The sequence below is a fragment of the Paramisgurnus dabryanus genome, chromosome 7 (assembly GCF_030506205.2).
Source record: "Paramisgurnus dabryanus chromosome 7, PD_genome_1.1, whole genome shotgun sequence".
NCBI lineage: Eukaryota > Metazoa > Chordata > Actinopteri > Cypriniformes > Cobitidae > Paramisgurnus > Paramisgurnus dabryanus.
The window spans coordinates 27,863,475-27,876,759 of NC_133343.1; the positions used below are offsets into that span (position 1 = coordinate 27,863,475).

Consider the following 13,285-nt stretch of genomic DNA (forward strand, 5'->3'; position numbering starts at 1 on the left):
CTTTTGCAGCGATTTTTGTGTGAGCATATAAGTGAACACCCCTGACCACTCGGTGAGTTTCACGTCTTTGTAAACGAAAGTTTAATGCATTTTAGGAAGGATTGTTCCAGTGCACCTATACAGCCATTGTAGAGTTGGGGGCTGATACATCAAACACCCGAAAATTCTCGGGCCAGCATCATATTTCCAAATTTCAGTCAAAACCGTTCTATTTCATCATAAACAATCTGCAAAACAGGGCTTTAAGTATAAAATACCGAACTTGTCCTTTAAAGCTGCAGTTGGCAAGATTTTTTTGATCATATTCACTGAAACCAACACAATGCTCCGAAAGAACAACATAAAATAGACTTTTAAGAAAAAAAACACGCTTCTACCTCCACCTAGAGCCTGTTATTTGTTTGGCAAAAATCCACCGCTCCTGGTTCATCTGGTCCAATAAGCGCAGGGCTGTGTAAAATCTGCCTGTCAATCACAGTTCCTGCACGCGCCACAGATCCACCCTACCCCCTCGCGCGTTACAATATCACATGCATCCGCCTGAAGTTCACAGGTGTGTTGTATTGAACACAGCGTGATGGCGGAGAAAACATTCACTAACAAACTTTCGATTCCTCGGTTAACAACCAGAGCTAGAAGAACAACCAAGGAAAAGAGAACAAGCTAGGAAACAAAGATAGAAAGCGACCGTGCCCGTAATAAAACTAGGATCAATATTGGACCGGCATTTGAAAGGTAGAGAGATCGATGAGATTTTAAAGGATTTAAGCTGGATGCAGAGCTTGCCACATTTCTTCTTGACAGGAAATTGTGCTTTATCAGCCATTGATTGTATTTCTGAGTGTTATGTACAGATGTGGCCTTTAAAAATGCGCGTCTCTGAGAGCAGAATGCCGCGGAGACTTCCGAAATTCTGCGAGATCCCGCAGATGGGGGGTTCGGTGGGGGACGCAGGAAATATAAAAACCTGTAGAGGGCAGGCGTGTTTCATGTAGGCCATACTGACGACAATGTGTGTGCTCGACTTCATGCTGAGCGTATACTGTATGATATTGAAGTAACATGACACGGATTATTGATGTTTAGGCGATAGACTTTGATGTCATACAAATGCATGCTTTTTGGCAAACATTTTGTTGGCGAAGTTTTCTTTTGCCAGTTACATAAACATTCACATATTCTTCATAAAAATCCGACTCAAACGCGCATCATTTGTCTTATTTTTTCCGTGTACTTACAGTAGAAGAGACGTGATGTATGATAATCGAGTCTTATAACAAAATAATTCGCGAAGACCTTTGAAGAGACCGAGCGCATTTACGCAATATCATTAACTAGTTTATCTAATTTTACATTTAGTTCATTTTTGCATCTGAACTTTTAAATAGCTTTAAAATGGTTGTGTTGCGCTTTTCTGCATTACTGAACAGTAGGCTACTTTTTATATTATCATGTTTCCCTTTACATGGTATGAAACACGATAAAAAAGTATGCATTGGTGTTTAATACATTTCACTGAGAATTTGTATAATATGTTATACTTTTGTACTAAGGAAATAAAATCATATTGTGAGTGTAAATATTCATAAATTCGAGGAGTTTCTGAGGTGTATGTCATCGGCAAAATGCGCAGTTTCTTTGTTGCTGATTAAAAACCGTTGGCTATGTGATTGTTTAAAATTGACATTTTTTCTACTTATTATTAATTTATTTTTTGCCTACATTTACTCAAATAATATCAATGTGAAAATAAGTAAATCATACTTCAAGTTAGGCGTTTTATGTCAAATAGAAATAATAATAAATTGAAATATGCAATTATTACAGTTTTAAAAACTTAAATACATTACTCTGACCTTTTTAAATATATTGACTAAAATAATCTGTAAATGTAATACTTATATTATTAATACATCAAATAATATATGTACATTTTACACAAAATATCTGTTCTATTTTTAGTAATTTATTTTCCAACTAAAAAAATCGCATAACTGCATTAAGAGATTTTATTAAGTTACTTTAATCATTTATTTTAGAGATATTTACAAAGCCACTGAATCATTTTTAACAGTGTGTACATTATGACCTTACGGTAGACTTTTATTAAATGCATATAAATAAAAATATGTAAAACTAAATAAAAAAGATATCATACACGGACTGTATGTAAGCATACGTTTTCTTGTTCGGTGCACGTGGGTTTAAATGCCGTTTTTCTAAAGAAGAATTTTAAAACTTTTTTGGTGGTAGTTGAGAAGAATTCCTTTTTCCATTTCTAAATCATTTTGAGCGCAATAAAAATATATCATATTGTTATTCTTATTATATAAGAATACGCAATTTTTACAACATTTTTAACATATAGAAAATATACGTTAAGCATGTTGTGTGTATTTCCTAATTACAAGCTTTTGATGAAATTGCACCAAAACTAAACGTGCATAAAAACATAAAAAAGTCATTTAAATAAGCGAAAAAACTTTTTTATGAGCTTAAAATGTTGAATATAATGTGCTATTGCTGAAAATTGCCCATTTCTAAAGGAGAATAAGATTAAGAAACAAAAAAGTACTGATAAGCATTCTCAAATATATATATATTCTGCAAGCACTCATTTATCATTTATTTAGTTTTGCGCTGTGTGTAAATGTGCTTTATAAATTAAACTTTACTTTACTTTACTTACTTTACTATCCATAATGATGTAATTTATTTTTTAATAACATATTGTCGCTGTCGGGCAAAGATACTCTCTGGACACCAAGACCATGTCTATGGGTTCAAGAATAACAAAATATTGGCCATATGAAAATCGAAAGTCATCACTTTATTTTGTCCCATTGTTTTCCATTTTGCGGGTGATAAAACTCCTGTGCCCGTCGTTCAAATTCATTGAAATTTCGTTCACTTGTAGTTTAGCAAGTATGTATACTACAATTTCAATAATGTTTTTACACTGCACATCGTCTGAGGAAATCCGAAGTTGCGTCGAGGGGAACCAAGCTGACAGCCGCGACAGCAGAGATTGTCACGTACCTACAAAAGGGTATTGGAAAAAGCTTGCATCTGACCTGCAGCGATATCATTCTGGCTTGGTGGGATGTCAGACAGCGAGAGTCCTCTGATTCTGACCTTGTTCTTTTACTCCTCAGAGTCTAAAACCAGGAGGGCATATTAAGTATTCATTGTATTTTCATTTTAACAGAGAAGCTATGGTTGCGCGTTTCACACACCTCTCCAAACCACGTTGTTAACACTATGCTTGTTCGACTTCATGCGGCGCCGCAAGAACCGACAGCCGGATGACGTCAGAGTACCGCGAGAATGATTCAAGAAATCATATTTCGCCTCGCTCTCGCGATACTGTGACGTCTTCCGGCTGTCGATTCTCGGGGCGCCGCATGAAGTCGAACAAGCCTATTGACAGCAGCAAAAGCTACGCATGCGCTTTTAACTTGTAAAACTCAAAGGTGTATGGGTAATGTAGTCTCTGCTCTCGGTGGGACGAATTAGGTAGCTTGCATTGTGAAGGGCGCTTTGAAAAGCGGCAGCGCAGCCAAAGGATTAAATTAAGCCTCTGATTTAAACAGATGTGCAAATGAGCGTTCTGGTACGCTAGAAGTACGTTCTGGGCGCAGGGAGAGGTGGTGGTACGCTCGCTATATTTGGAAGTGGCGGTACTGAGTACTGGCGCCTACCGGCCCACATTAAAGCACTGGCGGTAGCAAAGGTAGACGGCCCTTTGAAAAGCAAAAGAAAGCTGATAAAAATGAGAAACCTACACTGAAATAAATTGGAGTAGGATTTAGGCTACTTAACAAAATCTAAACATTTTTCACTCCGAAAATGCTATTAAATATAAACAAAATTATCACCAGCTTTAACTTTATTACTTTTTTAATTTTAATTCACTCTTTGTTTCAGCGATGTTTATAAATATACTATATTTTTGCATTTTGATTACAAACTGTTCTACACTGAAAAGAAACTAATGTAATCTTCCTGATTGAATCACGTAAAACACAAGCACCACTTTTCTGAATGATGATAATCACAAACATCCCAGAGTTTGTAAACCAATTGTTTGTAAAACATATTTAATGCTAACTTTACTTAAAAATTCAGAAAATATTTTTTACAGTGTATAAATAAAAAGACATGAAGGAAGTTAATTCCAAAATGTAATTAATTGTACATGGTTTAGCTGCTTGTTTTAGCAGCTATCAGTGACACAGAGTCAAGAAATTAAAAACCACCCACCCCTAGGTCTGCCAATTCTTTGCCAACCCCCAATACTAATCGATCACCTCATCAAAGAAAACCGGTTTATCCAGTTTTCACCAGCGTGTTGGGTTTTAATTCCAACCCTTGCAGTTTCTTTGTTAAAATGCAATTTAAGCAAATAGGCCTTATACATACGCTGTATGTTATTTTAAATGAATGTTTATAACTTATAAAAGTGGATATCAGGTAACTTAATTTGACATATGTTGATATAACCTAGGCTCTCAAGTCCCACCATGAGACACACGCATTTCTGTCAGTTCACACGCTCACACACCAAACCTTGTAAGCTATTTATCACGCTGAGAAGTAAAATAGAACTTTTCCTGCTATACAAATTAATAAAGGAGGTGCTGGTATACAGAGCATTTCTGTCGAGTTTAGCAGTACATTTTTTAGGTGTGGTCAACTTTACGCAGCGCCACAAGAACCGAAAAGCAGATGACATCAGAGTACCGCGAGAAATAAAGCGGAGGAGGTTGGTTTTAAATCGCTCTCGCGGTACTCGGATGTCATCAACTCATGTTTGAGTCTGTATCAGATGAAAATACAGATTTTGATGGAACAACTTATTGTTTGGAGATTGTCAATGGACGTTTCTGAGTGTAATGTTTGTTTTTTCAGTGTGGACCTGCAAAACGCCAAATGCATAAAAATTTATTAATATTGTAATGTCTTAGCATGATATGTTTTCTAAAATGTTTAAAAATGAACAAATCAGTTGTGCGAAACTACACAGAATTTTTTTTTTAATGAAACATATTCAATGGTTACAGTGCCTCATGGTGGGGTTGAACCCCTGGTTCAGAATACCCCATCTGGTTCACTTTGCCCCACAGGCACCGTTCTGGGAAACTGCCTAGCTTAGTAATTCAGGCTAATCTTTAGCTAAATCATTCACATGGTTTTAAATATTAGCCTATCACCAATATTTATGGTATGAATATTTAGACCTGGATAAATCTACTTTAACATAACAGCCTTTATGCCTGGTATGTATAAATTTGACTTTGATAGGATAAAAACTGTTTTTTTGTTAAAAAAATACATACTTTAATCATAACTCTTTAATTTGTCCTTCTCTTTAACATAGCCAAATATAAATTATGGTTGCTACCTGTATTTGTGGTCACACGGCTACAAATCTGTATGGTTGCCTAGATAAAGGGGGTGGGTCAATTTACCCACTGGCTCACTTTGCCCCACTCTCCCCTACTTGGTATTGAGAAACGGACATTGTTTATCGAAGCCGGAGCGCGAGCTACAAACTACAGAGCGAGTGCGCGGGTGCACAATGGTGAAAGAGCAACGCACGATGTAAATAACTATACCAGTGCTCGCAGTACAGACGCTTTATATTTTAGCGTACTGCGTGACTTCACTTTCTTTTGCGTGCCACCACTTCTCATGTTGCTGGTACTTTGACTTAAAGAGTCAAAGGGCGTTTCTATGTGGCGCTGCGCAGACAGTTCGGCAACGAAGACATCAAAGTACCGCGAGAGCAAGTTGAAATGTTACAAATGGTCCGACTTTACCTTTGCTCTCGCGGTACTCTGATGTCAGTCAGCCGACCAGTCAGCGCCGCACCATTTAAAGTCGAACACACAAACCGTCAAGGCAGGGCCGCTGGAAGTCATTTTGAACAGGGGGTGCTGTGAATTTTATTTAACCAAAAAACCTATGAGCCTATAGGCCTATTTAAAATACAATAATAAAAATAAATACATTGAGATTTACTACTTTATTGTCATATACACTTCAGGGCACACAGCCAGGGTCTGAAACACACAGACATCATCAGTTCTCAGATGAATATGCGCTATTAATCAGAAGCAAAAATACTTATACCAGGGGGAATTACTTTCGTTACAATTTACATACAACATATAATATTATAACAACATATAATATTAATTAAACTTCACAATTTTCAATGTCCATGCGGACGAACATATTTTACTTTCGTTTTTAAGTTAGAATCACACGTCGATTAACAGATGTAAAATATTCTCACATTAACATACCTAGTATATTTTTATATAGATCTTTTTTTTACTAAATAGTACTATTACTGTCTTTTTTAAACTTATAAATAATTCATAATTTGAACAAAAATAATGATGGGTTTAGTTCTGATATTGTATACTTTTATAAAGAAATACATGTTGTATAATTACATTTTTAGAATAGGCTTTATATAAGGTTTGTACTGTAAAAATACTTTATGTGTTACAAACAAAAGATAAAGAATTTACAAACGTGTGGAGAGCACTTGGACAGCGAAATGTTTTTTTTTTTTAAAGCATTACTTAAAATGTTTTCTCATCTCACCATATCTACAGGTGCAGAGTCATTATATACAATAAATCCGTTGGGTAGCATTTAAAAAAAAACATTTTAAAGTAGATGCATTTGTTTAAAGCAAAGCATTTATTTACTTAGCTACAGACGAAGCGGCTCTTTAAGCCTTCTAACGTCTCATAATTGGTCATCATTTATGTCCAAGAGACTCAATAATAATCTGTTACATTTTAATCCTTTAATTTTTCATATTAAAAAGCGTTTTTGTGCTGCTGCCCATCCATGTATGTAATAAACAAACCCGCGTTGTCATTCCGTTAATACGCATATTATCAATGCGCTCTTTACTCGCGCAGAAAAAAACTCGCGTCGCGCATTGCGCCGGTTGTATAATAGAGATTCCAAAGTCTCTCATGAGCTAGGGGACGAATGTCCAGGGAGTTCAGTATTTCTGTGTGGGCATGCATCAGGGAAAGGTGTGTGAGTCTTTTCTGGGTCATGGTGCTGCGTATATGTCTTCAAAAGACGCAAGGCAAAGAAAGTGCGCTCGGATGAGGCCACGGATAGGCACAGACAGTAATGAAATTTAAATCCAAAATACACGTAATAACCTACGTGTGTCAAAAATAATTTCCTAAAATATTCATAAGTAATATATCAATTGTGCAAAATATTTTTACTTAAAAAAAAATATATTTCTCGCTTTCCCGCGACCATGCGTCAAGGTCTGGAGGAAAAGGATACCTGCCCGGATCCCACGCACGCATCTGCAGTTATATACATTTTACAAACCCAGTATTCATTAGATTTTAAGAACTTTTTTGCCACTTTTAAAACTGTAAAACTAAATAAAAAAGATATCATATGCCGAATGAGCATGTAAGCATATGTTTTCTTGTTCGCTCCACGCAACACGGGTTTAAACGCCGTTTTTTTTCTAAAGAATAATGTTTAAACTTTATTGGTGGTGGTTGAGAATAATTTATATTGCAGAATAATGTATATTGCATTTTAGCGCAATATAAATGTATCGTATTGTTATTCTTAATATAAAAGAATACTAATATATTTTTTACAACATTTTTAACTTTAAAACATTCATATAAAGATGCTTTGTACAATAGCTTTGCTTCTGACAACAATTTTCTGTAATAAGTCAGTAAATCAATCACAAAATGTGTTGAAAGTGGCGAATAAAATGCTTGTCAATTCAAACAAAGGTGTATAAAACCGCTTTAATTAACAATAACTAAACTGTGCTCTTTTGCATACCTCTACTTTTCTCATGTCTTTCTTTATACCACCTTTATCTTTTTAAAATCTTGCCACTTTTAGAAATAATTTGTTTGCATTTTTACTGTTATGAATAACGGCTGAAAGGATTAAAAAAAATCATAACACTGACTGCCTATATGCGCAAGAAAGGTATTATTAAAGTTTTAAATATGTAAAACTAAATAAAGATATCATATGCCCACTGTACAGAATGTAAGCATAGGCCCATGTTTTCTTGTTCGCTCTGCGTGGGTTTAAACGACGTTTTTAAAGAATATTTTTTAAACTTTATTGGTGGTGGTTGAGAAGAATTCCTCTTTCCATGTAAAGCAATTTAGCGCAATATACATGTGTCATATTATTGTTCTTAATATATTAAGAACAATAATACTGATATATTTTTACAACATTTTTAACTTTAAAACATGTATCTTTATACCACATGAATCTCTTTAAAATATTAATACTTTTAGAAAAACTGACATAATTATTAATATTATGAACAAACAATGAAACGGTGTCAAAATTCGACAACACAAATAATGTTTCACTTAGTATAAATGCCCATTGCACGTACAGTCATCTTAATATATGTATGCGCTGTTATGCTGGCAAAAAGGGGTTGAAGTTACTTTGCTGTTTTAATAGAAATGTTAAATATTCAGCAATGCCCTTATTAACTTCTGGAAACAACCGCAATGACAACGCATATAAAAATGTAGGTTTTTTATGCGCCACCTGGTGGATTTTCTGTGAAGCGAAACACATTAAGGGAAAAGGGAAAGTAGCCCCCCCGAAAACACTTGCAGAATTCTGCGTGACTCCGCGAGACGATTTGGCGAATGCCGCGGGAGAAAACGCGCGTTTTTAAAGGCCACATCTGTACTGTAATCCAAGTATGCTTGCACACGCACTGACGAGTACGAGCTTGATGGGAGGTTGCTCGTTGGTAGTGTGGGAGGGGCATGAAAAATGTAAACATTCAAAATCATCTCAATCCTCCAAAGTTGTCAACTGCAGCTTTAAAGGAAAAGTTCACCCAAAAATAAGACAATTTTTCAAACCAATACAACAGTATTGATCGTTTGTCACTTCCCTCAGAAACGACCCATAAGAACAGCAGGAGGACAGAAACTTTCGCTTTATGCATTGTGGGGTTAATCTGCGTGATAATCAAGCATTCCTGTAGCTCAATTCTCAAATTAGGTCTGATCCTTAGGAACACACATACGAATAAACCTATGTGAAATGTATCTTGCAAGTAATATACGTACGAAAAAAACTGTGTAATGCACTGTAAGTGGCTTATCCAAAGCACACACCAGAGGCATAAATGTCAAAGCAAATCCAAAAATCACTAGCACAGTTTTGTTCACATGAACATGTTATCCCAAATGTTTTCAATGGCGTCATATCCGGGTTATCCTTGTTTTTTGCTTTGCAGAATAACCTGCTTGCAGAATAACCTGCTTGCAGAATAACAACAGAAATGAGTTATGGGTTTGGTGTCAATAATATTAGACCTTATGTGACACATTTTGTTATGCTACTTATAAATATGTGCATGCGCAAATAGGATTTAAAGGGCTACAGACAAGGGGAAGATTATATAAGAAATAATTGAAGACGGGCCGTTGAATTATAAGAAAATAATGCACACCCAAGGTGGTAATGCGGCGAGTGCTGTTACACCGTGTGTGTGTGTGCATAATTATCAAATAATTCAAAGGACCGGAGTCAATTATTCTGCTTATTTCATGGTTACCACAAACATTGCTCTGGTGCCCATTTTTAAAACATTTGACAGAGTTAGGTGTGGGATTTACAGAAAAATTATCAACGCCCATGGAACATTTCTCAGCCAATCAGAATCTTAGAAAAGTCATACAGCATGGAAAGCGTTCTTTTTAATTGTATTTTTCTTATTTGGGGCTTAAATTATCAGTCTTTTAATTCATTATAGAGAAAAAGAACAGGGTTAGTAAATTACATTTGTGATTTTGAGTTGAACAACTTTCAGTGGCTGAAAGAATTGGTGCAGTGACAAAAGCTGCACTTGATGTATGAACACACTTACATACTAACACAAACACTCTCCTAATCTTGACCCAGCTTCTCAGTGTCACCAGCAGATGCATTATAAGTGATGTAGAGAGATTAGAGGCCAGTTAACCTCAACTACACACAGAGGCATCATGCCCATTCAAACTGGGGCACGTGCCCCCTCAGTTTTTGGAGAACTGCCTGTTAATCTGTTACTTGTCATATTATCTGTTTAATATGCAGCATATTATCAGTTCTGTGCTGCATCCTCATGACGTTTTGATAAGGTTTTTGATCATGTTACTTTTTTTCTACTAGCAGGCGCTGCAGACACAACAAGCAGTCGCAGACGTCATCAGCATTTACGCGTGGTCGCGTGCATTTTGTTATATTAAGAATTAAAACGTGGTCAGAAACACTTCCGTGGCACAATTGGGCAGCATTAAAGAAGTCATTAAACAGAATATAAATAAACATAAATGCTATTTTAGATATACCTTCGGCGTGTCATTACTCTGAATTCATTAATTGATATACGTATTTCACATAAAAGTTGGACTTGGTCATAAAAAAGACTTTTATTTTGGTTCCTTTCACATAAAGGCAGGGGGGCTCAGAAGATTGTTAGAAATGTAAGTGGAAGTGCCAAGGAAAAGAGTGTGAACGCTATAATATTTCTTGTCTGTTTATGCACCAATTTCTGTGCACAATGTGCTCCCTTAAAAATAATTGGTGCATGACGCCCCTGACTGAACAATCGTTGCAATCGTTTAAAGTGTTATCATTCATCAGGTCTCTTAACTAAATGGATCTGCGCCCTTTGTGTTGGTAACATTTTCCACAGCCAAGTTAACCTCCACAAAAGTAAGATCAATCTACACTATGCATTATAAGTGTAAACAGTTATTTGACAGTAATACCATCTAGCTTTACAATAAATGCACTGTAAAAAAATCCGTAGAAATTACAATGTTATTGCAGCTGGGTTGCCGGTAATTTACCGTAGATTTACATTTATGTTATTTACTGGCAAGAGTTTGTTCAAAGATAAATAAAATTTAAATATTAACAAGTCTTTATCTTTACAGAATAAAACTATACAATAACAGTCTCATGCAAAGCATTCTGGGAACCAGAAATCATCATCAACCTTTTTCAGTTTTTTGCTTCAGATTTTGTTTCCCAGAATGTTTTGCTTGATGCTGTTTTTTAGTTTTACTCTGTAAAGACAAAGACTTGTAATAGTTTAATGTTCATTTAACTTTGAACAAAATATTGCCAGTAAAAAACATAAATTTAAATCTACGGTAAATTACCGGCAACCCAGCTGCAATTTCTACGGAATTTTTTTACAGTGTGGGCAAAATATTTCTAAGGAGTTGCTAAATAAAGTGATTTCCATAAAAAATGACAAAGCTTTTCTCCTGGGTACATATGACCTTTGACTACACAGTTCTGCATAAGTAACTTAACTTCCTGTTTAAACTAAAAATAAATCACCACAACACACACAGTGACTTCTCACCCCTGAACTTTTTGGGTGGGTTGTTCAGGTCCCCTGCGTCTGGTTGGACAACACATCGGTCATCAACCAACCTGAATGGAAGAAACAAGAGTGTTAGTGTGTGTAGGTCTGCCTGTATGTGTGTTTGTGGTTTTGGTTTGTGTGTGTGTAAATAATTTGTGCATTTGTATGTGTGCAACCAAATTTAGCCTTTTTGGCCCATAGCAGCAGCTAACTGGACATAATCCAAATTCCACAACCACTTTGCCACAAACATGGACAAACATACACAGAGTTAAACTACTGACAAGGGGTAAGATGAATTACACTCTTATCTACACATAAATTTGATCATTAACCCACAGGAAACTATATGCAGGCTTGACTTTTAAAAGATTAGTCAGCAGAAAGTAAGAGATAAATGTTGAAGTATTAATGAAAACATTAAAGATAGGTAAGCCATTTTAAATCTGTAAGACCTTTAATTTAACAAATGAGCTGCCGGTTAAGCTATTAATTATTTATTGTAACTACACATTGGCCACCCTTGGGTCGCCCAAATAATGCCCTGGGTCCTATGAGTTCTAGCAGTGACCCTGATGCACATTAAAGGGATAGTTCACTCAAAAATGTTTTTCTCACTCTCATGTTGTTACAAACCTGTATAAATTTTGTTGTTCTGATGAACACAAAGGAAGATATTTTGAGAAATGTTTGTAACCAAACCGTTCGTGGACCCTATCCCTTTAAGCCATTAAACCACATTCAGTGACACAGGACACATTTTAACATGTGATTCTCTGTTATATATAACACTGTGCACTGTCATAGGGCCCGGGAAAATAAACCGGGACAATAAACTCACCCTAGTGTGCTTATGAAGCCACTGGTCGAGCCTTCTGCATAAAGGGAGCATACGTCCCCAATGTGCAGGAAACTTGACATTTTATCCACCATGGCAACCACACCACCACCTGCAGAGGTCAGAGGGTAAAAAATCAGACGTCAAGCGAAAACAAAAAGTATATGTGACTGAACTTCAATTAAAATGTAATGTCTTAAAAAAAAAACATCACTGGCTAAAAACCACAATTGGCCATCTCCATGGCAATGACTAAAAAAGTGTATGTGGAAGAAATATAATTATATACATAACATAATTATATATATATATATATATATATATATATATATATATATATATATATATATATATATATATATATATATATATATATATATATATATTATATACTTATACATCATTTCTTTCAGAACAAAACAAAAATATTTTGTTAAAGAAATGTTTTGTAATGAAAGACTTAAATAAAGCAACCAGTATGTTAAGACGAATTGACAGACAAGCCAACAGATTGACTGAAGTGTTGATTTATTGTCAATATAAGTCGCAAAGTTCAAAGTAAATGCTGGAGTTAAGGAAGTGGAAAAAACACTTAACAAAGAACCTCGAAGGCAGATACCTACTATATTTGACGAAAAATACTGTATACCTGGAATAAACAGTGATCACAGATACTTTTTCTCTGTAACTGTTGCACATAACCTGTTTAACACTGTTAAACTTAAAACTGTATCATCATTATCACAACCACAAAGTCTTCCTGTTAACCAGATTTGATTAACAAATGAATAGCAGCCGAACTGTCAATATGCACAGAGAGATAAAGAGAGGGAGAAAGAAAGAGAGACTTACAAAAAGAGAGAGAGAGAGAGAGTGAGAGAGAGAGAGAGAGAGAGAGAGAGAGAGAGAGAGAGAGAGTGAGAGAGAGAGAGAGAGAGAGAGAGATTTGCATGTGACTAATTTTCTACCAAACTAACGTTACCTGCACATGAAGCTTTTACAGTTACCGCTTC

At 35.6% G+C, this 13,285-nt stretch overlaps 1 protein-coding gene across 3 annotated transcripts in view; it reads right to left on the reverse strand.

Annotated features, from left to right (window-relative positions):
- The window catches only part of itpr1a (inositol 1,4,5-trisphosphate receptor, type 1a), a 54,009-nt gene that overhangs the window by 40,047 nt on the left and 677 nt on the right, over positions 1 to 13,285 (reverse strand). For all 3 annotated transcript variants that reach the window (XM_065272745.2, XM_073815213.1, XM_065272746.2), the window contains exons 2-3: positions 12,276 to 12,384; positions 11,432 to 11,502 (exon numbers count right to left, since the gene is read on the reverse strand). In XM_065272745.2, coding sequence (XP_065128817.1) covers positions 11,432 to 11,502; positions 12,276 to 12,367 — 163 coding nt within the window. In that variant the 5' untranslated portion in view covers positions 12,368 to 12,384. The remainder of the gene's footprint in view (positions 1 to 11,431; positions 11,503 to 12,275; positions 12,385 to 13,285) is intronic.